The 24272-nt window shown below is 41.9% G+C and overlaps 1 protein-coding gene across 2 annotated transcripts in view; it reads right to left on the reverse strand.

The window, feature by feature from the left end:
- LOC144596113 (SPATS2-like protein) overlaps positions 1-24272 on the reverse strand; it is a 128015-nt gene that overhangs the window by 62686 nt on the left and 41057 nt on the right. Inside the window, exons 5-7 of one of the 2 annotated variants that reach the window (XM_078404293.1) lie at positions 23724-23979; positions 20178-20366; positions 14398-14533 (exon numbers count right to left, since the gene is read on the reverse strand). In XM_078404293.1, the coding sequence (XP_078260419.1) occupies positions 14398-14533; positions 20178-20366; positions 23724-23979 (581 nt within the window). Of the gene's footprint in view, positions 1-14397; positions 14537-20177; positions 20367-23723; positions 23980-24272 lie in introns of both variants that reach the window. The other variant, XM_078404292.1, reaches the window with a different exon arrangement.

Genomic DNA, 24272 nt, shown 5'->3' on the forward strand with positions numbered 1-24272 from the left:
GCATACAACGGCCTAATACTGGACAAAGGCGGTCCCATATGGGACAAACCAATATAAGGGATATCCCGGACAGTTTGCAACCCTACCCACAGGTCAGTGAGGAGTTGGGCTGATTGGCCCTTGGCTTGTCGTATGATTCAGTGACTTTAATAAAAATGTTAAAAGGCCAAAAGAAAAATAATTAAAAACAATTTAAAAAAGTTAGAGGAGCTCCATTAAATCAAATAAAAAGTTTATTTCCCTTGGCAGCCTTTGCTTCCATTCTTTTTCTGGGGACTGGAGTTTCGGAGCCAGGTCAGTTGGGCATAATTCCCAGTGTGAGAGTTGGGAAGTGTTCAGTCGTCACGCCACCCCATCAGACTCCATGAGGCAACGTGAGGTGACCAGGAACACCAGTGGACCTGCTAATGCTCCCTGAGACCCCACCGGCACTGGAGATACGGTGAGAAACATAGGCTGGTCCTGGCAGAAGTGCTGTTGTCAGGGCAGTCCACCTGCGTCACTGCACCTTGGATGATATATGACAGCCGGAACTGAATATTGCATCCCACATGGGCTCTGACCAGCAAGCATATGCTGTGCATGGCAGGGCTGGAGTCTGAGGGTGAGAAGATCTTACTGTCTTGGACAGGGTGTGTTGGGAAGGATGAGAGGGGATCTTATCGAGACGTATAAAATTATAAAAGGACTGGACAAGCTCGATGCAGGAAAAATGTTCCCAATGTTGGGGGAGTCCAGAACCAGGGGCCACAGTCTAAGAATAAAGGGGAGGCCATTTAAAACTGAGGTGAGGAAAAACTTTTTCACCCAGAGAGCTGTAATTTGTGGAATTCTCTGCCACAGAAGGCAGTGGAGGCCAATTCACTGGATGAATTTAAAAGAGAGTTAGATAGAGCTCTAGGGGCTAGTGGAATCAAGGGATATGGGGAGAAGGCAGGCACGGGTTACTGATTGCGTATGATCAGCCATGATCACATTGAATGGTGGTGCTGGCTCGAAGGGCCGAATGGCCTACTCCTGTACTTATTGTCTATTGTCTATTGTCTAAACTATTTCCGTTTATTTTTGCCCAACTTGGCAGATAGGCCAAGTACAAACGGCTGCATTTACCTGAGGAATGATTTGTTGGCCTTCCCCAGATTGAAAGTGGAATTGTGGTCCCACTGACTACATAGAACCCTGATTTGCACTGACTTCTGGGATTCTCCCTGATTCCAGAAAGGAGCTCACTACTTGAATGAATGAATAAGTTTATTGGTCAAGTATGTACACATGCAAGGAATGTGCCTTGGTGCTCTGCTCACAAGTAACAACACAAACATACAGTGAACAATTAAGAATAAGCATAAAACATTAAAACATTAAGAATACATCATTGCAGTTTAAACATGTGAGTGAAGTAAACCAGAGCAAAAAGAGACGACAGACTTGTGGTTGTTGAGTAGAGCTACCACTCGCGGAAAAAAAGCTGTTTTTATGTCTGGCTGTGGCTGCTTTGACAGTCCGGAGTCGCCTTCCAGAGGGAAGTGCTTCAAAGAGTTTGAATGGTGGTGCCGGCTCGAAGGGCCAAATGGCCTCCTCCTGCACCTTTTTTCTACGTTTCTACACCTGGAGTACCTGAGCAAGGGAGCGGTCCATTCCCCAAACAGAAATGCTGTGCCTTGTGGACAGTGCATTGCGGGTTCATAATTTAGATTAATTCCCGGTCGGAGGGCTTTCCCTGTGACTGGATGCCATGCAACGTGTAGGAAAGAACTGCAGATGCTAGTTGACACCGAAGATAAACACAAAATGCTGCAGTAACTCAGCGGGACAGGCAGCATCTGAAGATAGAAGGAATGGGTGATATTTCATAGAAACATAGAAAATTTCGGGTTGAGACCCTTCTTCACACTTGCTTTCTCGACCCAAATCATCACCAGCATCCAGAGATGCTGCCTGTGCTGCTTGGTTATGCCAGCACTTTGTATCGATGTGGGATGCCATGTAAGATGGGCTGGTCTCCAGGTAGCACATTGATTCTGAGAGGGATTGATGGGGTAAAATTGGGATGGATCATAGACTGGATGGACATCAACCCTTGACTACGCAAATTGTTTGCGGCTGACACACAAGTCCCCTGGTGTTTATGGACAGGCTGGCCAAGCTTCTAAACGGCTGGAGAACTCAGTAGGTAAACTGGGCCAATGGCTCTTTGCTCCTCGTAGATCACTGCCTTTAGTTTAGTTTAGAGATGCAGGGCGGAAACAGGTCCTTCAGCCCACCGGGTCCGCACCGACCAGCAATTCCCACACATTATAGACAATAGACAATAGACAATAGGTGCAGGAGGAGGCCATTCGGCCCTTCGAGCCAGCACCGCCATTCAATGTGATCATGGCTGATCATTCTCAATCAGTACCCCGTACCTGCCTTCTCCCCATACCCCCTGACTCCTCTATCCTTAAGAGCTCTATCTAGCTCTCTCTTGAATGCATTCAGAGAATTGGCCTCCACTGCCTTCTGAGGCAGAGAATTCCACAGATTCACAACTCTCTGACTGAAAAAGTTTTTCCTCATCTCAGTTCTAAATGGCCTACCCCTTATTCTTAAACTGTGGCCCCTTGTTCTGGACTCCCCCAACATTGGGAACATGTTTCCTGCCTCTAACGTGTCTAACCCCTTAGTAATCTTATACGTTTCGATAAGATCTCCTCTCATCCTTCTAAATTCCAGTGTATACAAGCCTAGTCGCTCCAATCTTTCTTTTTTTTTTTTTTTTTAAATAAAATTTTATTGGGGATAGGTACATAACCTGTTTACATCTTTACAGTCATACATTTTTGAATTGATAATATTGTCAATTATTATTATATACCTTTTACCCCTTTTTTTTAAATTTATTTTATATAAACTAAATAAAGCTAACGAAGTAGATGAAGTGAAGAAAGAAAAGAGAGAGAAGAAAACTAAAAACAAAAACCAATTTAAAAGAAAAAATAACTAAAAACAAAAAAAAAAAAAAAATAAAAAAATAAAAATAAGGAAAAAATTAGTTAAAGAAGAATGGAAAAATTTATTAAAATAACAAAAACTTCATTCGAGATATATTCGTACATTCCAAATTATAGCATTTCATTCATTCTTTAGTCCGAGTGCTAGTCAGGTTCCTGTGCTGAACTATTCTGACCCTTTAAGTAATCAATAAAAGGAGACCATGTTTCAATGAATACTTCCTGTTTGTCCAACAGGGAAAATCTGATTCTTTCCACGTTTAAGGTCTCCGTCATTTCTATAATCCACATTTTAATTGTGGGGGCCGTAGGGCCTTTCCAAAATTTTAGAATTAATTTTTTTCCTGTTATTAAACTATAATCAATAAAGTTTTTTTGTGTTGTTCTGAATGTTTTATTTAATTCTAATTCTAATATTCCGAGTATAATTAATTTTGGATCTGGGTCCAATTGTGTGCTGGTTATTTTAGATATTATACTAAAAATATTTACCCAAAATTTTTTAATTTTTATACAGTTTGCAAACATATGAGATAATGTAGCTTCTAAATGTTGACATTTATCACATTTAGGTGAAATATGTTGGAAAATTTTATGTAGTTTTGTTTTGGAATAATGTAACCTATGTAATACTTTAAATTGTATTAGAGAATGTCTGGCGTTTAGTGAACACTGATCTATATGTTGCAAACTTTCTTCCCAAGTATCTTTCGTTATTACTTGATTTAATTCTTTTTCCCATTTTTGTCTATATAAATCCGTAGAAGGCATGTCACTGTCTAATAAAATATTATATATATAAGATATTAATTTTTCTGTATTAGGATGTTTGTTCCAACATTCGTCAAGAATTTCTGAATTTCTAATTTGAAAATTTTGGGAGTTCGACTTTACGTAATCTCTAAGTTGAAGATATCTGAAATAATCATTTCCACGAAGACCATAAATCTGTTGCAACTCCTGAAATGTCAGAAAGGTGCCTTCCTTATAAAGTTGTCCCATATTTTTAATTCCATAATTCTTCCACTGTGTAAAACCCCGGTCTAACCATGAAGGCTTAAACAAAGGATTATTCACAATTGGAAGAAAAAGCGATAAATTATCTAGTTTTAATGTCTTTTTTAATTGTTTCCAAATTCGTATAGCACTAAATATTATAGGGTTTTCCCTATAAATTTTTTTGTTTAATTTAGACGTGGCAAATAATATCGAACCAATATCAAAAGGCAAACAATCTTCCTTTTCCATTTTTAACCAGTCTGGTTGAAGATCTATTTCTTCCAACCAGAAATTCATATTTTTAATATTAACTGCCCAGAAATAAAACAAAAAATTGGGTAAAGCCAGGCCTCCATTTATTTTTGATTTACACAAGTGTCTTTTATTTATCCTATGATTCTTATAATCCCAGATGAAATCATTAACAATAGAGTCCAATTTTTTAAAAAAGTTTTTTGTCAAGTATATCGGAATTGTCTGAAAAAGGTATAATATTTGCGGTAAAAAAATCATTTTTATGGCATTAATTTTGCCTACCATTGAGATGGGGAGTGTTTTCCAGTATTGAATATTCTTATGTAGTTTGTTCAGTAACGGGGGGAAGTTTGCTTTAAATAATGATGTATATATCTTAGTTACATAGATACCTAGATATTTAAATTTTTCATTTACTATTTTAAATGGAAATTGTTGTATTATCTGTTTGTTATGTTCCCTTATTGGCATAATTTCGCTTTTATTCCAATTTATTCTGTATCCTGAAAGTGATCCAAATTGGGTTATTAGCTTTAATAAGTTTGGAATACTAATTTCTGGTTTTGTGATGTAAATTAATACGTCATCAGCATATAGAGAAATTTTGTTCTCTGTGTCCTTTGTGTTATATCCATGTATTTCCGGATGCCCCCTAACTCTTTCTGCCAGTGGCTCAATAGCAAGCGCAAATAATAATGGGGATAACGGGCATCCTTGTCTACAACCTCTAGCTAGGCTAAATTTCGATGACAACCTTTGGTTTGTAAATATTCTAGCCGTGGGATTTGTATATAACAGTTTTATCCATGTACAGAATTTCTCCCCTAGCTGCATATTTTCCATCACCAAAAATAAATAAGACCATTCAACCTGATCAAATGCTTTTTCCGCATCTAGTGAGATTATTGCTAGATCTTCATTAATAATTCTCTTGGAATATATAATATTAAATAATCTTCTTAGATTATAGTATGAGTATCGTTTCTGAATGAAGCCTGTTTGGTCAGGGTGTATTAATTTATTCATCACCGTACTTAATCTATTCGCTAGTATTTTAGTTAAAATTTTTTGATCTGTATTTAAAAGTGCAATTGCTCTGTATGATCCCGGGTCTTCCGGATCTTTATCAGCTTTAGGAATCAGTATTATTATAGATTCATTTAAAGTATCTGGAAGTTTCTGTTGAGTATATATATACTCATACAGTCTATGTAAACGTGGGCTAAGCAAATCATAGAATTTTTTATAAAATTCGGAGCCTAAACCATCTGGTCCTACTGCTTTACCGTTTTTTAAAGAACCAATAGACTCCTCAATATCCTTTATCGTAATCTCCCTTTCTAATAATTCTCTATCGTTTGAATCTAAACCTTTTAAATTACATTTTTTTAAAAAGTCTGCTATTCCTTCTGATTGTGCTACGGTTTTAGTTGAATAAAGGTTCTGATAATATTGAAGAAATCTATCATTTATGTCCTTGGGCATTTTTAATAATTCTCCTGTCTCTGTTCTAATTTTATGAATTATTTTTTCCCCTTCCATTTTTCGTAATTGACGTGCTAATAGTTTTTGTGGTTTGTCTCCAAATTCAAAATGTAATTGTTTTGTTTTTTGATAAAGTTTTATTACTTGTTCTGAATACATTTTATTTAATTTATATTTCAATACAGCAATTTTATTATGTTTTAAAGTAGATGGCATTCTCGCATTTTCTATATCTAGTTGTTTAATTTCACTTTCCAATGTATGTTGCTTAATCCTGTTCTCTTTATTATAAAATGCTTGAGCAGAAATTAATGTACCTCGAACATACGCTTTAAACGTTTCCCACATAAGAGAAATAGGTGTGTCAGGGTTGTCATTTACCTCCAAAAATATTTGAATCTGTTTAATAATATATTCCTGGGATGACTTTTCGTTCAAAATTTGTGGGTTAAATCTCCAATATGCTTGTTTCTCGGACATTCCATTTAATTTAATCATGAATGTTACAGGTGCATGATCCGAAATTATAATGTTATGGTATTTTGAATTATAAATAAATGGAATAAACGTAGAGTCAACTAAAAAATAATCTATTCTTGAGTATGTTTTGTGTACTGGTGAGTAAAATGAATATTCCCGTCCAGTTGGGTTTTCTATTCTCCAGACATCCTTAATATTAGTGGTATTAATAAATGAATTTAAAAATACACTTGATTGAGATTTTATTTTTTTTTGCATTGATGATCTATCTAAGTATGGATCTAATGTACAATTGAAGTCTCCTCCAATTATTAATTTATATTGTGTGAATTCAGGAATTTTATTAAATGTTTTATTAAAGAACATAGGGTTATCAAAATTAGGCCCGTAAACATTAAGAAGAATCACTTTTTCTCCATTTAATTCTCCAACTAATATAATATATCTGCCATCAATATCCACTATTGTTGAGGAGTTCTTAAAAGGTATTCCTTTACGAATTAGTATTGCAACTCCTCTAGACTTGTGGGAAAAGGAGGAGTGATATGATTCAGCAATCCACTTAGCTTTAAGTCTATGTTGAGATTCCTTCTTGAGATGTGTTTCTTGAAGAAATATTATATCAGTTTTGATTAAATTTAGATGTGCCAAAACTTTACCTCTCTTAATTGGTTCATTGATTCCCTTGACATTCCAACTACAAAATGTTATTCCCTGACCCCCACTTGTCATATTAATGTCTTGCATATTGTTTCTAAGGTGGTCTATAACCGATCAGAAGGTACAACACACAGAACCTGACCCTGCTCCCGAACCTCAAATAGATGAATTTAAAATCATATACAACGCTCTTCCGAACACATCTCCTTGTATTTGTCTTATTTTCCCATTCTAACATTAAGTTACAAAAATATTTAAAAAGAGAAAAGTGATAGAGTTGGTTAATATAGGGTGAAAGAAAAGAAACTACCTCTACAATTAGTGTAGTTAGTGATAGCCACACTAACGTGGCTAGAATTCTAAAGACTTCCGTAGCCTTTGTAAAAAAAAAAAATTCTAGCTCCGTGCGCAAAGAAAATAAAGGGTTATTTCTAACATTCATATATCTTCTTTGGGAGTAACAAACTTATTTACATACCCATACATACACACACACGATATACCCCTATATATATATATACATACCCGTATGTATGCATACATAAGCACATAACCTCTACATATCTCTACATATCATATTAATTTTTCCACTAAATCTATCATAAATTTAATTTTAAATTGAAAAGTAAAGAGAAAAACGGTCAAACTTTATTATGACTTAGGCTAATTTACCTCTTGCATATCTTCCTAAATAATATAATTGTGTAATTCATTTCTATGTTAATCGAAGACTATTGATTATTCATCATTGTTATCAATCATATACAGTATTAAATTTATATGATTTATGTTAATGTTAATAATTTTATTAATAATTTTTAGTGGTAATATAGATATTTAATAAATATTGGTTATTACATATATAGTTATATATGAGTATACAGATAATAATAATGATTAGTAAACAGAAAAAACAGAAAAGATCACGGTTTTCTCCAATGTCCTCCATCCATTTCGGTTTCCGGATCTCCTCAAAGCTCTTGAAAAAACTTTAAAGGTCTTTTTAGATCTGGCGGGACTCCTAAAGGGTAATGTAAATTCTTCAGTCTGTCATGTTTCCGACTTCTTTAGCGTATTCCATTGCTTTTTCATGGTCTGTAAAAAAGTGTACCTTGGACTTGTAGGAGACTCTTAGTCTTGCGGGATAAAGCAAGCTGTATCTCAGATCAGGTACCTTCTTCAAAATTCTCTTTGTCTCAATGAACTGCACTCTTTTCTTGTGAACTTCTACCGGATAATCGCGGTAAATACTGAATCTCGCACCTTCAAAAAGGAGCTGTCCGCCTCGAACCATTTTCCTCATTATATCATCCAATTCATGATCCAATTGCACCTTTACAATAATTTGTCTTGGGTGGGCATCATCCTGTATACGTTTTTGCTGCACTCTATGGGCTCGACCGAGTGAAGGTTTATGATCCAATTTTAAGGCTTTATGTAAAAGGTCTGCCACAAAATCCCGAGTACCCATTTCTTTCTCACCTCCTTCTTTCACCCCTACAATCCTTAGATTCTTACGTCTTTGCCGCCCCTCCAAATCGGTACATTTCTCATTTAATTTGATCACCATATCTGAGAGGCGTTGGTTTTCAGTAAGGAGTCGACTTGCCATTCCCTCATTTGACGTCGCCCATTTCTCCAGTTCGGTTAACGCTATTTGATGTTGACCAAGTTCATAATGAACGGGGTCCATCTCCGTTTTAACCTTCGTTTCCACCAAAACCAGCCTGGCTTCCAGTACTTCCATTTGCGCTTTGACCTCTTCCTCCCTCGTCCTCTTCCAACTTTCCAGCATGAGCTGAACGGTAGAAAGCATTTCTGTTTTAAATTCCGACCTAAAAGAGTCAAGTTTCTCACCAAAGGTTTTTAATTCGGCAGCAAGAAAAGTTTTAAAATCCTCCATTTCGGACTTTTTCATTCTCTTCGAAGGGTCTTCCTGGGCCCTCGTTGTAATTGAGGCCGAGGCCTCTAAAGGGCCTTCCTCTTCCATCTGCGGTTTTTTACCGGTTTTTTTTGGTGCCCCACGGGGGGGGGGGCTGCGTTGTAACGACATATCTTAAAGTCGCGCGCCTGATGACGTCACGCAGGCAGCCGTTCAGATTGCGATCGCTGCAGGTAAAACCCAATTTTCTCCCGTTTTTTTTCCCTCGGCACGGAGCTAGTTGGCGCTGGACTCAAGCCTCCATAGCGCCACCGGAAGTCTCGTCGCTCCAATCTTTCAACGTATGAAAGTCCCGCCAATCTGGGAATTAACCTAGTAAACCTACGCTGCACGCCCTCAATAGCAAGAATATCCTTCCTCAAATTTGGAGACCAAAACTGCACACAGTATTCCAGGTGCGGTCTCACTAGGGCCCTGTACAATTGCAGAAGGACCTCTTTGCTCCTATACTCAACTCCTCTTGTTATGAAGGCCAACATTCCATTGGCTTTCTTCACTGCCTGCTGTACCTGCATGCTTCCTTTCAGTGACTGATGCACTAGGACACCCAGATCTCGTTGTATGTCCCCTGTTCCTAACTTGACACCATTCAGATAATACTCTGCCTTCTTATTCTGACCACCAAAGTGGATAACCTCACACTTATCCACATTAAACTGCATCTGCCATGCATCCGCCCACTCACACAACCTGTCCAAGTCACCCTGCAACCTCATAGCATCTTCCCCACAGTTCACACTACCACCCAGCTTTGTATCATCTGCAAATTTGCTAATGGTACTTTTAATCCCTTCATCCAAGTCATTAATGTATATTGTAAATAGCTGCGGTCCTAGCACCGAGCCTTGCGGTACCCCACTAGTTACTGCCTGCCATTCTGAAAGGGACCCATTTACCCCACTCTTTGCTTTCTGTCTGTCAACCAATTTTCTATCCATGTCAATACCATGTGCTCTGATTTTGCCCACTAATCTCCTATGTGGAACCTTGTCAAAGGCTTTCTGAAAGTCAAGGTACACCACTCTCCCCTGTCAATTTTCCTGGTTACATCCTCAAAGAATTCCAGAAGATTAGTCAAGCATGATTTCCCCTTCATAAATCCATGCTGACTCGGAACAATCCTGTTACTACTATCCAAAAGCTCCGCTATTTCGTCTTTTATAATTGTCTCCAGCATCTTCCCCACCACTGATGTCAGACTAACTGGTCTATAATTTCCCGTTTGCTCTCTCCCTCCTTTCTTAAAAAGTGGGACAACATTAGCTACCCTCCAATCCACAGGAACTGATCTTGAATCTATAGAACATTGGAAAATGATCACCAATGTGTCCACAATTTCTAGCGCCACCTCCTTAAGTACTCTGGGATGCAGACCATCAGGCCCTGGGGATTTATCAGCCTTCAGTCCCATCAGTCTACCCAACACCATTTCCTGCCTAATGTGGATTTCCTTCAGTTCCTCCGTCACCCTAGGATCTCTGGCCACTAGAACATCTGGGAGATTGCTTGTATCTTCCTTAGTGAAGACAGATCCAAAGTACCGGTTCAACTCGTCTGCCATTTCCTTGTTTCCCATAATAAATTCCCCCGCTTCTGTCTTCAAGGGACCCACATTTGCCTTGACTATTTTTTTCCTCTTTACATACCTAAAAAAGCTTTTACTATCCTCCTTTATATTATTGGCTAGTTTACCCTCGTACCTCATCTTTTCTCCCCGTATTGCCTTCTTAGTCATCTTCTTTTGCTCTTTAAAAGAGTCCCAATCCTCTGGCTTCCCACTCTTCTTTGCTTTGTTGTAATTCTTCTCTTTTATTTTTAATGCTGTCCTTGACTTCCCTTGTCAGCCATGGGTGCCTCTTACTCCCCTTGGAATCTTTCCTCCTCTTTGGGATAAATTGATCCTGCAACTTCTGCATTATTCCCAGGAATGCCTGCCATTGCTGTTCCACCGACTTCCCTGCGAGGGCCTCCTTCCAGTCAATTCTGGCCAGCTCCTGCCTCATGCCTCTGTAATCCCCTTTGCTATACTGTAATACTGACACTTCCGATTTTCCCTTCTCCCTCTCAATTTGTAGAGTAAAACTTATCATATTGTGATCACTGCATCTAATGGCTCTTTTACCTCGAGTCCCCTTATCAGATCAGGTTCATTACACAACACTAAATCCAGAATTGCCTTCTCCCTGGTAGGCTCCAGTACAAGCTGTTCTAAGAATCCATCTCGAAGGCACTCCACAAACTCTCTTTCCTGGGGTCCATTACCAACCTGATTTTCCCAGTCTACCTGCATGTTGAAATCTCCCATAACCACCGTAGCATTACATTTGCGACATGCCAATTTTAGCTCCTCATTCAACTTGCACCCTATGTCGAGGCTACTGTTTGGGGGCCTGTAGATAACTCCCATTAGGGTCGTTTTACCCTTACAATTCCTCATTTCTATCCATACTGATTCTACATCTCCTGATTCTATGTCACCCCTTGCAAGAGAGTGAATATCATTCCTCACCAACAGAGCGACCCCACCCCCTCTGCCCACCTGTCTGTCTTTTCTATATGTTGTGTACCCCTGAATATTCAGTTCCCAGCCCTGGTCCTCTTGTAGCCATGTCTCAGTGATTCCCACAACATCATACTTGCCAATGTCTCACTGAGCCTCAAGCTCATCCACTTTAAATACTTTGCGCATTTAAATACAACACTTTAATTTCCGTATAAGAAAATAACTGCAGATGCTGGTACAAATCGATTTATTCACAAAATGCTGGAGTAACTCAGCAGGTCAGGCAGCATCTCGGGAGAGAAGGAATGGGTGACGTTTTGGGTCGAGACCCTTCTTCAGACTGAAGAAGGGTCTCGACCCGAAACATCATCCATTCCTTCTCTCCCGAGATGCTGCCTGACCTGCTGAGTTACTCCAGCATTTTGTGAATTAAAAAACTTTAATTTCCGTATTCACCTCCCCTCTCACACCAGTCACAATTGGCCCTGACCTTACTCTCTTATCCCTTCTCTTATCATTAACACTATCCTACACACACTAGGGACATTTTTTACATTTATCAAGGCAATTAACCTACAAACCTGTACGTCTTTGGAGTGTGGGAGGAAACCGAAGATCTCGGAGAAAACCCACGCAGGTCACCGGGAGAACGTACAAACTCTGTACAGACAGCACCTGTAGTCGGGATTGAACCCGGGTCTCCGGTGCTGCGTTCGCTGTAAGGCAGCAACTCTACCGCTGCGCCACCGTGCCTCATGGGGATGAGAACATAACCGCCCCCACACTGCTCATGGCAGGCAATGCTCGGCCCAGCAGGGATCTGCCCGGTCATGGCAGGGATCTGCTCGGCAGCATCTCTGGAGCACATGGTGAGGTTGGTGGAAGGGTCTCTACTAGAAACGTAACATATCCATGTCGTCCAGAGATGCTGAGCTACTCCAGCACTTTATGTCGTTAGGGAACTAATCATCCTACTCACACTGATGATTATTGGTTCTTTAATGTTACATGTGCAGAGATATCTTATACAGATTCGGATGCAGAGAAAATGTACATTGAAAATAATGGGCCAACGGGAGACTTTTGTAATTACATCAAAATGATTTTTGTGATTTTCGGCAATCCCATCCATTTTCAGAACATGCTTTAGGGCTACAGCATTTCCATGTCATGTGCTTGGAATCTCTTCTTTCATGAAGCTATTTCCTTATTGTAGGAAAAAATACTCTGCAAATCCTGGTCATTCTGCATCAAAACATTCTGTATACTAAAAAAAATCTACTTGATACATATTTAAAATAATCTTGGTTAAAAAAAAGCACCGTGCTATCAGGCAATCCCAAATCATTCTGCTCGTTCCCTCCTCCTCTTTGACTACACACCAGCCCTGTTCTGATCGGAACACATATCGTGGCTCATTGTCCAGTGATATATCCTATGTAAAGTATTCCCCCCCCCCACCCACCCACCTTACTAAATATCCTGGACCCACTGTTTCTGATCTAGGTAAGCTCCCGACTTCATGCTGCCTATTATTGTAAATGCAATGTTAACCATATTGAACATGTCAACAGGAAACGTCGATTGTGTGTCCACCAACACTATGGTCCAACTTGCAGTAGTTAAAACCAGGCTGTATCTTGGAAAGAAGCGGTGCACTGTAACTGGGAAGGATATTGCAGCAAGGTTATCCTTGCTGTGGTATAAACATGTTTGTGTTGAAAAAGAAAGGAAATCCAAAATGGCTGTGACTCTTGCTGAAAGTCTTGCTCTTTCTCATTCCAGCACTGGTTTTGCTGTTCTTTGCTCGTTCTCCAAAGAGAATATTTATTTGTGCACCATGTCTGGAAACAACTACCAGAACTTTGATGTCAAGACTGCCATGTGGACATCTATCATTTGCCCCAACCCTAGAAAGCTCCAGACAGTGCAGAAACATAGCATTAGCAAGAAGAAACAACTAGCAAACAAGCAGTTGGTGATTCTCTCAACTGTGCTTCATGCTGCTATTTGTGTGTTTAACTGTGTGCTTAAGTGAGTGCGTTAATTGGAATGCTGGGCTCTTAATGGTTGTGTTGCCAGTGTTATTATCACTGCACACTGACTGATGTCTCCATCCTTAATGGCTGTGTTGCCGGTGTTGTTATCACTGATGTCTCCATCCTTAATGGCTGTGTTGCCGGTGTTATTATCACTGCACACTGACTGATGTCTCCATCCACCAGCTCTACACTTCTAGTTGTGTTTGGCCATGCACTCACCAACATCACGGCCAAAATGGCATCCAATGTGAATCATCCTACAATTGGGCACATTGTGAGAAGGCTCCGCTCCTTCAATGTCTGCAGTAAGATGCTGCAGGTGTCTTATCAATCGGTGGTGGCCAGTGCCATCTTCTTCGCTGTGTGTGCTGAGGTAGCAGGGTAAGGCCGCGATCGGCAACAGAATCAATACGCTCATCAGGAAGGTGGGCTCCGTCCTGAGGGCGGAGTTGGAGTTACTGGAGGTGGTCTTGGAAGGGAGGATGCTCCTCAAACTGCGGAGCATCCTGGACACAGAGCTCACCCCCTCCATGACACACTGGTCAACCTGAGGAGCACCTTCAGCAACAGACTGGTCCCACCAAGATGCAGCACAGAACGAACGCCACAGGAGATCCTTCTTCCCCGTGGCTATCAAACTGTACAACTCCTCCCCCTTCTGTCGTGGGGAGACTGAGACTGACTCTCCCATCTTTGCACATTCCTCATCCTGGACTTTATGTGCTGTGCAATAACTGGTCACTTGAATTTCATTATTATTATAACGCACATGACACTTTCAATGACTTGCAACTGTATCTTTTGACTGGTGGCACACCAATTTCTCTGCGGGATAAAGTCGTATTGTATCGTATCATATCGTATGCTCCTGAAATGCCATTTAGAAACCAAAACAATAACGAAAACAGCAAAATAAATTAATACTAAGTTTCCATATTTGGCACTCAACATCTTTTGTGAAGCAAATTCTTGACCAGCATTGGGTTTTTTTTAAATGGCATCTTTTGCCAGCTGCAAATTCGAATAGGAATCATTTACCAGGTCTGCAGTTCTGCAAAGGTAACTTTGATCTTCTTGACAGAAGCATCCATTTCCTCTTTGATCAGGAGTTGGTATCTAGCCAGTGAGACCGTGCATCGTTGCAAGTCCTTCACCGATTTTTCAATGCTCGTACCTGCTTTGAGACAAACAAATTCTGGTATCATTATGAATTGTCTTGTTTGCAGGGTAATTGCAAAGAACATTACGTCCAACACCAGCCATTGTGACCATTTCATTATCAGAGTACTCTGCATTGCATTAGCTGACTTTCCAAGAAAACCCGCTAACTACCACAAAATCCATTTTCATTGACCAAAGCTCCAGATAATTTTCACAACTGTATAAATATTACAAACAAGTGCCTAATATTCTAACGCAGCAATATATCTAGAAGGGTGATTTTTTTCCATGTTCAGCCACCCTTTGCAAGTGGATTTGTTTGAATTCCCAAATGGTGGGCCTCCTGAAATGAAGCAAAGATCAAACTGCTGGAGGAACTCAGCGGGTCAGGTATAGGGGTGCCAACTTCCTCACACTTAAATAAAGGACAAAGGGTGACATCACCGCCATGTGCCCCACGTGACCTCACCCAGCCAGCGACCATGTGCTCCCACTCCACCAATGGCAGCCGCCCGGATCAGGAGGCTACACAACCTCCATTCGGCGGCGCCCAGGCCTACACTGTCCAGGACTACAGCGGCCCCCGGGCTACAGTGTCCGGACCTACAGTGTCCGGGCATTCAGTGTCCGGGCATTCAGTGTCTGGGCCTACAGTGCCATCCGGGCCTACAGTGTCCGGGCATACATCCAGGCCCACAGTGTCCGGGCATACAGTGTCCGGGCATTCAGTGTCCGGGAATTCAGTGTCCGGGCCTAGAGCGCTGTCCGGGCCTACACCGCCGTCCGGGCCTAATACGGGACAAGGGCAGTCCCGCACGGGACAAACCAATTTAGCCCAAAATATGGGATGTCCCAGCTAATACGGGACAGTTGGCAACCCAAGTCATGTACCACCTTTGGAGGGTAAAGGACAAAGAACGTTTCGCCTCTGGACGATTCTTCCTGAAGTGAAACTTGAAAATTAAAATGAAATGCCTTGTTATATACTTTGTATTTCCACAGACACCAGCCTGCTTTCCAAAGCTAGTTCCATTGAGCTTTAAACCAATCTACTTCATCTTACATAAACCATGATATATATCCACCACACAGCACTGATGACCCAAATCTCAAGATTCCACGATGAACATGTTATACTGTTCATAACTTGGGAAATTACTTGAATGTAAATTCAGCCTGGAGCTTCCCATATGTTTTTGTTAACTGAGCCGTGTGACTATTTAGTGTAAGAAAATAACTGCAGATGCTGGTACAAATCGAAGGTATTTATTCACAAAATGCTGGAGTAACTCAGCAGGTCAGGCAGCATCTCAGGGTGAAGGAATGGGTGACGTTACGGGTCGAGACCCTTCTTCAGGCTGATGTCAGGGGGGCAGGACAAAGGAAGGATATAGGTGGAGACAGGAAGACAGTGGGACATCTGGGAAGGGGGAGGGGAAGAGAGGGACAGAGAAACGATCTAAAGTTTATATCCTCTAGTTGACGAGTTGGGCATGTACTAATCAGTAGTAAGCCATCTCTTTAGTTCAATTAATGTAATAAAATAGGACAATTAAAAAGCAGTTATCTCGGAAACTGGTTAGAATGCAAAAGCACTTTTCCCTTGGGCAATTAAGCTGAAAAAACAGTCTACATGCATTACAGAAAGAGCAGATTGTTGCCTTGCAAAGAAAAACAAACTTACATTCCAGGGGATAATGTGCACGTTACTCAATCCTACCAACTTAATTGAACAGCCCCATCATCTTAAAACAGAAGGGCATCTGCACATTTCCACTTTGCAAGGTGAAATTGAAGTAACATTCTTATAAATTTTGTTAAATACATTTTCAAAATGCTAATGCGTCAATTCTTTTAATTGATCTGCAACAGTTTATTTGTTCATCAAGTATAAAAATGAAGGACAAATGAACCTATGCATGTCTGTTGCAGGTTCATGAGTGACCACTGACTCCCACAACTATCTCTACTACACTTTTTCCCACCCTGCTTCCTGAAAATACTCTATCCCCTACTCCCAATTCCTCCGTCTACACCACATCTGCGCCCAAGATGAGGTGTTCCATACCAGGACATCCGAGATGTCCTCATTCTTTAGGGAATGGGGGTTCCCCTCGTCCATCATAGATGAGGCCCACACTCGTGTCTCCTTGGTACCTCGCAGCTCCGCTCTTGCTCCCCATCCCCCTTGTCGCAACAGAGACAGAGTCCCCCTAGTCCTTACCTTCCACCCCATCAGCCGTCGCGTACAACACATAATCTTCCGACATTTTCCCCACCTCCAATGGCCACTAGCCATATCTTCCCATTTCTACTCCTTTCCGCCTTCCGCAGAGACCGTTCCCTCCGCAACTCCCTGGTGAACTCATCCCTTTCCATCCAAACCACCCCCTCCCCAGGTACCTTCCCCTGCAACTGCAGGAGATGCAACACCTGTCCCTATATCTCCTCCCTTGACTCTGTCCAGGGACCCCGACAGTCCTTTCAGGTGAATCAGAGGTTCACTTGCTCCTCCTCCAACCTCATCTACTGTATCTGTTGTTCAAGATGTGGACTCTTATACATCGGCAAGACCAAATGCAGACTGGGCGATCGTTTCGCTGAACACCTTCATGGTCCACCTGAACCTACCTGATCTCCTGGTTGCCAAACACTGTAATTCTCCTCCCCATTCCCTCACTGACATTTCTGCCCCAGGCCTCTTCCATTGTCATTGTGAGGCCAAACGCAAATTGGAGGAACAGCATCTCATATTTTGCTTGGGCAGCTTACAGCCCAGTGGCATGAATATTGATTTCTCTAATTCAGTCTTCATCAGTCTGAAGAAGGGTCTCGACCCGAAAAGTCACCCATTCCTTCTCTCCTGAGATGCTGCCTGACCTGTTATTCCAGCATTTTGTGATACCTTTAATTTCTCTAACTTCAAGTACCCTTGCATCCCCCTCCCTCTCCATCCATCCCTCCCCCACCCAAGTCGTACCAGCTTCAAAGTCACCTTGTTGAGTCTCATTGTCTGTACGTGTTCTCACATACCATGTTCTTTTTTGCACATCTCATTCATTTGTTCTATATCTCTCTACATCACCGTCAATATCTCTCATTTCCTTTTGCTCTGACTCTCAGTCTGAAGAAGGGTCTCGACCCAAAACGTCAACTATTCCTTTTCTCCAGAGATGCTGTCTGACCCACTGAGTGACTCCAGCTTTTTGTGTCTGTTGGAGGTTTATCAGCCTCCATGTCCTTGCCAAGTCAGGATGGTGTGAATGACTCGTTGGAACTGTACAGGTTATGTCTCCCTCTGAATAGACATACATTAATATTCCAGCTTGTAAGCTTTGACATTTGTCAGGACAAGAACAGGAACAAAACTTGTAAATGGCTCACTTGTAAATGTTATCTTGGCTGCACGCTGAAATAGAAAGTTAGCAACTAATCTCTTAGTTTTGTTTTCCCCTCAGTGTTTTATAAAATTCTTGGCTCCATAAATTGCAGCTGTTCTCTGGGTTTTGGCATTATTTTGCAACAACTATTTCCTTGTGGGCCTTCTGAGTAGCTTTGCTCAAAGGGTCCACTGAAACTGATGGCTGTCTGGTCACATCTGGAGGTCGTCAACAAAGTTTTACAGCACAAGCTGCATCCAGGTCATTCAGTTCACTTTCACAGTCAGTGATAGGGACAGACCAGGCCTCGTAGTCGGGACACCACCAGTATTTTCCAACAAACTCCACTTTTATAGAAACAGAGAAACATAGAAAATAGGTGCAGGAGGAGGCCATTTGGCCCTTCGAGCCAGCACCGCCATTCGTTGTGATCATGGCTGATCATCCATAATCAGTAACCTGTGCCTGCCTTCTCCCCATATCCCTTGATCACGCTGGCCCCAAGAGCACTATCTAACTCTCTTTTAAATTCATCAAGTGAATTGGCCTCCACTGCCCTCTGTGGCAGAGAATTCCCCAAATTCACAACTCACTGGGTGAAAAAGTTTTTCCTCACCTCAGTTTTAAATGGCCTCCCGTTTATTCTTAGACTGGTTCTGGACTCCCCCAACATTGGGAATATGTTTCCTGCATCTAGCTTGTCCAGTTCTTTTATAATTTTATACGTCTCTATAAGATCCCCTCTCATCCTTCTAAATTCCAGTGAATACAAGCTCAGTCTTTCCAATCTTTCCTCATATGACAGTCCCGCCATCCCGGGGATTAACCTTGTGAACCTACGCTACACTGCCTCAATAGCAAGGATGTCCTTCTTCAAATTAGGAGACCAAAACTGCACACAATACTCCAGATGTAGTCTCACCAGGGCACTGTACAACTGCAGAAGGACCTTTTTACTCCTATACTCAAATCCTCTCGTTATGAAGGCCAACATGCCATTAGCTTTCTTCACTGCCTGCTGTACCTGCGTGTTTACTTTCAGTGACTGGTGTACAAGGCCACCCAGGTCTCGTTGCACTTCCCTTTTTCCTAATCTGACACAATTGAGATAATAATCTGCCTCCTTGTTCTTGCTGCCAAAGTGGATAACCTCATATTTAACTACATTATACTGCATCTGCCCACTCACTCAACATATATTGTAAATAGTTGCGGTCCCAGCACCGAGCCTTGCAGCACTCCACTCGCCACTGCCTGCCATTCTGACAGGGACCTGTTTATTCCCACTCTTTGTTTCCCCTCTGCCAACCAATTCTCTATCCATGTCAGTACCCTACCCCTAATATCATGTGCTGTAATTTTGCCCACTATTCTCCTATGTGGGACCTTATCAAAGGCAGATCTGTTTATATTGGTGAGGGTTTATCATTTTCACATGATACAGCAAAAAACTTTGTTCTGCATGCTCTTCAGGCAAATTATACCATACATAATTACACCAAGTACTGCAAAAGAGAAAATAAGCAGAGTTCAGAATATAGTGTTAAAAGGTGCAGAGGAAAGTGCAGATGGAAAAAGTACAACGTCTGCAATGGGGAAGATTGGAAGATTGGCAATTCATCCCTGGCATTTGAGAGTCAAGAGTCTGATAAGAGAAGCAAGTGGAAAGAAGTGATCTGTTGATATTGGAGGGTTTATCATTTTCACGTACCGAGAAACAGCATGCTACTCAGGCAATCATACCATACATAAGTACACCAGGTAGTGCGAAGGTCACTCTCAAAGTAAATTCAAAGAAGTTTCAGTATTGGCACTATAAATTTTTCATAAACTTTAGGGCGGCACGGTGGTGCAGCGTTAGAGTTGCTGCCTTCCAGCGAATGCAGCGCTGGAGACCCGGGTTCGATCCCGACTACGGGTGCTGTCTGTACGGAGTTTGTACGTTCTTCCCATGACCTGCGTGGGTTTTCTCCGAGATCTTCGGTTTCACCCCCACGCTCCAAAGACGTACAGGTTTGTAGGTTAATTGGCTTGGTAAATGTAAAAATTGTCCCTAGTGGGTGTAGGATAGTTTTAATGTGCAGGGATCGCTGGTTGGCGCGGACCCGGTGGGCCGAAAGGGCCTGTTTCTGCGCTGTATCTCTAAACTAAACTGATGATTACTTTTTAACCTCTGTATATTGTAAACTGAAGGCAAATACGTTTCTCAGTGTTCAAAGGTGGATGGAATTAAAGCTGTTCATCGTGCTTCTGGTTTTAAAGATTTTACTCTCTTACCTCTTTTCTTGTTTGACACCAGGTCTCCTGGCAATGATGAAGACCCAGGAACTGTGGGGTGGGAGCCAGACACTGCTTTGGGCTTTGTCCTGTTCCTTGCGGGTCTGTTAGGCTGACTTCTTTGTACATCCAGAACCGGCTGGGGTATGGGCTCCAATGGCAATTTCTCCTTTTTCTGAGTGAGCCCAACTGAATAATAATAATAATAATGTATTTTATTTATATAGCGCTTTTCATATACTCAAAGACGCTTTACAGAGATTTAGAGAACATAGGGAAATTAATAAATAGATAAATAAGTAAATAAATAAACGAACAGAGAAAGGAGACAGAAGGTGAGGTGACCTTCAGTGGTTGAAGGCAGTACTGAACAGGTGGGACTTCAGCGATGTTTTGAATGTGGTGAGTGTGGAGGAGTCTCTAACGTTTTGGGGTAGTGAGTTCCATAGGGTGGGAGCAGCGATGGAGAAAGCCCTGTCCCCCCAGGATCTGAGTTTGGTCCGGATGTGGGGGGATAGGAGATTGGCAGCAGCAGAGCGGAGGGTGCAGGTGGGAGTGTGCCTGTGGAGGAGGTCGGTCAGATAGGATGGGTTGAATGTTAACAACGTCAATACTAAGTTGCAAAACCAGGGCAGATTGGCATTTTTTCATAGAAACATGGAAAATAGGTGCAGGAGGAGGCCATTCGGCCCTTCGAGCCAGCACCGCCATTCAATGTGATCATGGCTGATCATTCTCAATCAGTACCCCGTTCCTGCCTTCTGAAGAAGGGTCTCGACCCGAAACATCACCCATTCCTTCTCTCCCAAGATGCTGCCTGACCTGCTGAGCTACTCCAGCATTTTGTGAATAAATACCTTCCCCCCATACCCCCTGACTCCGCTATCCTTAAGAGCTCTATCCTGCTCTCTCTTGAATGCATTCAGAGAATTGGCCTCCACTGCCTTCTGAGGCAGAGAATTCCACAGATTCACAACTCTCTGACTGAAAAAGTTTTTCCTCATCTCAGTTCTAAATGGCCTACCCCTTATTCTTAAACTGTGGCCCCTTGTTCTGGACTCCCCCAACATTGGGAACATGTTTCCTGCCTCTAACGTGTCCAACCCCTTAATAATCTTATATGTTTCGATAAGATCTCCTCTCATCCTTCTAAATTCCAGTGTATACAAGCCTAGTCGCTCCAGTCTTTCAACATATGACAGTCCCGCCATTCCGGGAATTAACCTAGTAAACCTATGCTGCACGCCCTCAATAGCAAGAATATCCTTCCTCAAATTTGGAGACCAAAACTGCGCACAGTACTCCAGGTGCGGTCTCACTAGGGCCCTGTACAACTGCAGAAGGACCTCTTTGCTCCTATACTCAACTCCTCTTGTTATGAAGGCCAACATTCCATTGGCTTTCTTCACTGCCTGCTGTACCTGCATGCTTCCTTTCAATGACTGATGCACTAGGACACCCAGATCTCGTTGTACGTCCCCTGTTCCTAACTTGACACCATTCAGATAATACTCTGCCTTCCTTTTCTTATCACCAAAGTGGATAACCTCACACTTAGACTGTGGCCCCTGGTTCAGGACTCCCCCAACATGGGGAACATTTTTCCTGCATTTAGCCAACTCGGGATATTAGCATCCGTGTACATCGTGCACCCAAACATTTGGCAATTTATGCATATGTATTCTACATGAATATTTATAGTAAAAACACTACTTGAATCCTTATTTACAACGGTCCAAATCCCTTTCAGTGCAACTCTGGCATGTACACTGACATACTTTGTCTGTGGTCTGGTAAAAATAAGTGCCCAAGCCATTTTGCCATGTCCCACTTTAATTATATTAGTCATAAGACTGATATAACTCCAACTCCACCAGCCAGCACCGCCATGTACCCAGCTTCCACATTATGGGAGATGTGGAAGTATCTAGAACTAGTGCGAGAGTCTAGGCCTAGAGGCCTCAGAATTAAAGGATGTTTCTTTAGGAAGGAGATGAGGAAGAATGTCTTTAGTCAGGGGGTGGTGAATCAGTGGAATTCTTTGCTACAGAAGGCCGCGGAGGCCAAGTCAGTGGATATTTTTTAAGGCAGAGATAGATAGATTCTTTATTAGTAGGGTGGCAGGGGTTATGGGGGGAAGGCAGGAGAATGGGGTTTGGAGGGAGAGATAGATCAGCCATAATTGAATGGGATAGTAGACTTGATGAGCCGAATGGCATAATTCTGCTCCTATCACTATCCTTATGTCCTTATTATGTCCTTATTATTTCTCCACTCAATGTATAAATTGTGAATAAATACAGTTTATTTTTATAATTACACATCCCATTTAGCTTTTGCTCACAGCCCTGTTTCAAAGCTTTAGAGCTAAAGCTCAGCAACAAAGCATTCAGAGTTGAGGGCATGTAGATGTGGTTAATGAACTGGGCAATTATCACCCACTTTCTAACCAGAGGGAAGAGTCAATCAAATCTGTGATTGGTGCCATGGAGAAGCTGAGAACACAAGCAGTGCAGAGTAACGTGAGTGTGGAAAGCAGTATTGTGAGTGAATGTAGCAGTAAATTAACCTCGACAGAATTGAAAGAGGTAACAGTAAAACGACTTCACACTATTCTGCTGCACAGCTAATTTCATCCCAGTTTTCCATTCAGAATAATGTGTAAACAGTAAGGAAATAGACCAACATTCATAGTGTCATAGAGGCACACTGTACAGAAACAGGCCCTTTGGCCCAACTTATCCATGTCGACCAAGATGCCACATCTATGCTCATCCAACCTGCTAGCACTTCGCTCATATCCATCTAAGCCTTCCCTATCCATGTTCTTGTACAAATGTCTTGATTGGGACACTCCTGCCTGAAATGTTGCCAGGTCTTTTATTCAGAATGTTATCTTGCATTTTCATAAGTTCTTCATAAGTGATAGGAGCAGAATTAGGCCATTTGGCCCATCAAGTCTACTCCACTATTCAATCCTGGCTGAACTATCTCTCCCCCTCAACCCCATTCTCCTCCTACCTTCTCCCCATAACCTCTGACACCCGTACTAATCAAGAATCTCTCTATCTCTGCCTTAAATATGTCCATTGACTTGGCCGCCACAGCCTTCTGTAGCAAAGAATTCCACAGATTCACCACCCTCTGACTAAAGAAATTCCTCCTCATCTCCTTCCTAAATGAATGTCCTTTAATTCTGAGGCTGTGCCCTCTGGTCCTAGACTCTCCCACTTGTGGAAACATCCTCTCCACGTCCACGGTATCACAAACGTCTGAAGAAGGGTCTCGACCCGAAACATCACCCATTCCTTCTCTCCAAGATGCTGCCTGACCTGCTGAGTTACTCCAGCATTTTGTGATACCTTCGATTTGTACTAGCATCTGAAGTTATTTTCCTACACTCTCTACATCCACCATCTGACTGAAGAAATTCCTCCTCACCTCCATCCGAAAGGAACGACCTTTTATTCTGTTTTTCTATTTCTATTTTTATTTTTATTTCGACCATGTTATGTGAACTGGATGGAGTAAATGTCAGGAGCTGACCTGTTTTCTCTGGAGTCATCGACGCAGGTAACTTTGTGCTTGCTGCTGCTTCCTTGTTGCTGGGGAGGGTTTCCATCTTCTCGCTGAGAGAGTCCACCGAGGAATCCTCGTTGCCAGAGCTGTTGCCGTGATACCCATTCAGTCCACCTTTCGCTAGGGGCAGATCAGCATTCTCCCCAGGTCCTTGGGGCATCTCCTTCTCATCATTCACTTGGCTATTGGCCAGTTTTGGTTTCCTTTTCCTTTTCTTATTGTGCTGGGTAAAATAATCATTTGTTTCTTTCCCCCATTGTTGTACCAAATTATGCAATTTAAAAAACATGTGTTCAGTTTAGAGATACAGCGCGGAAACAGGCCTTTCGCCCCACCGACTCCGCACTGACCAGCGATCCCCGCACATTAACACTATCCTACACGCACTAGGGACAATTTTTTGATTTACCAAGCCAATTAACCTACAAACCTGTACGTCTTTGGAGTGTGGGAGGAAACTAAAGATCTCGGAGAAAACCCACACAGGTCACGGGGAGAACGTACAAACTCCATACA

The sequence above is a fragment of the Rhinoraja longicauda genome, chromosome 8 (genome assembly GCF_053455715.1).
Source record: "Rhinoraja longicauda isolate Sanriku21f chromosome 8, sRhiLon1.1, whole genome shotgun sequence".
Classification (NCBI taxonomy): domain Eukaryota; kingdom Metazoa; phylum Chordata; class Chondrichthyes; order Rajiformes; family Arhynchobatidae; genus Rhinoraja; species Rhinoraja longicauda.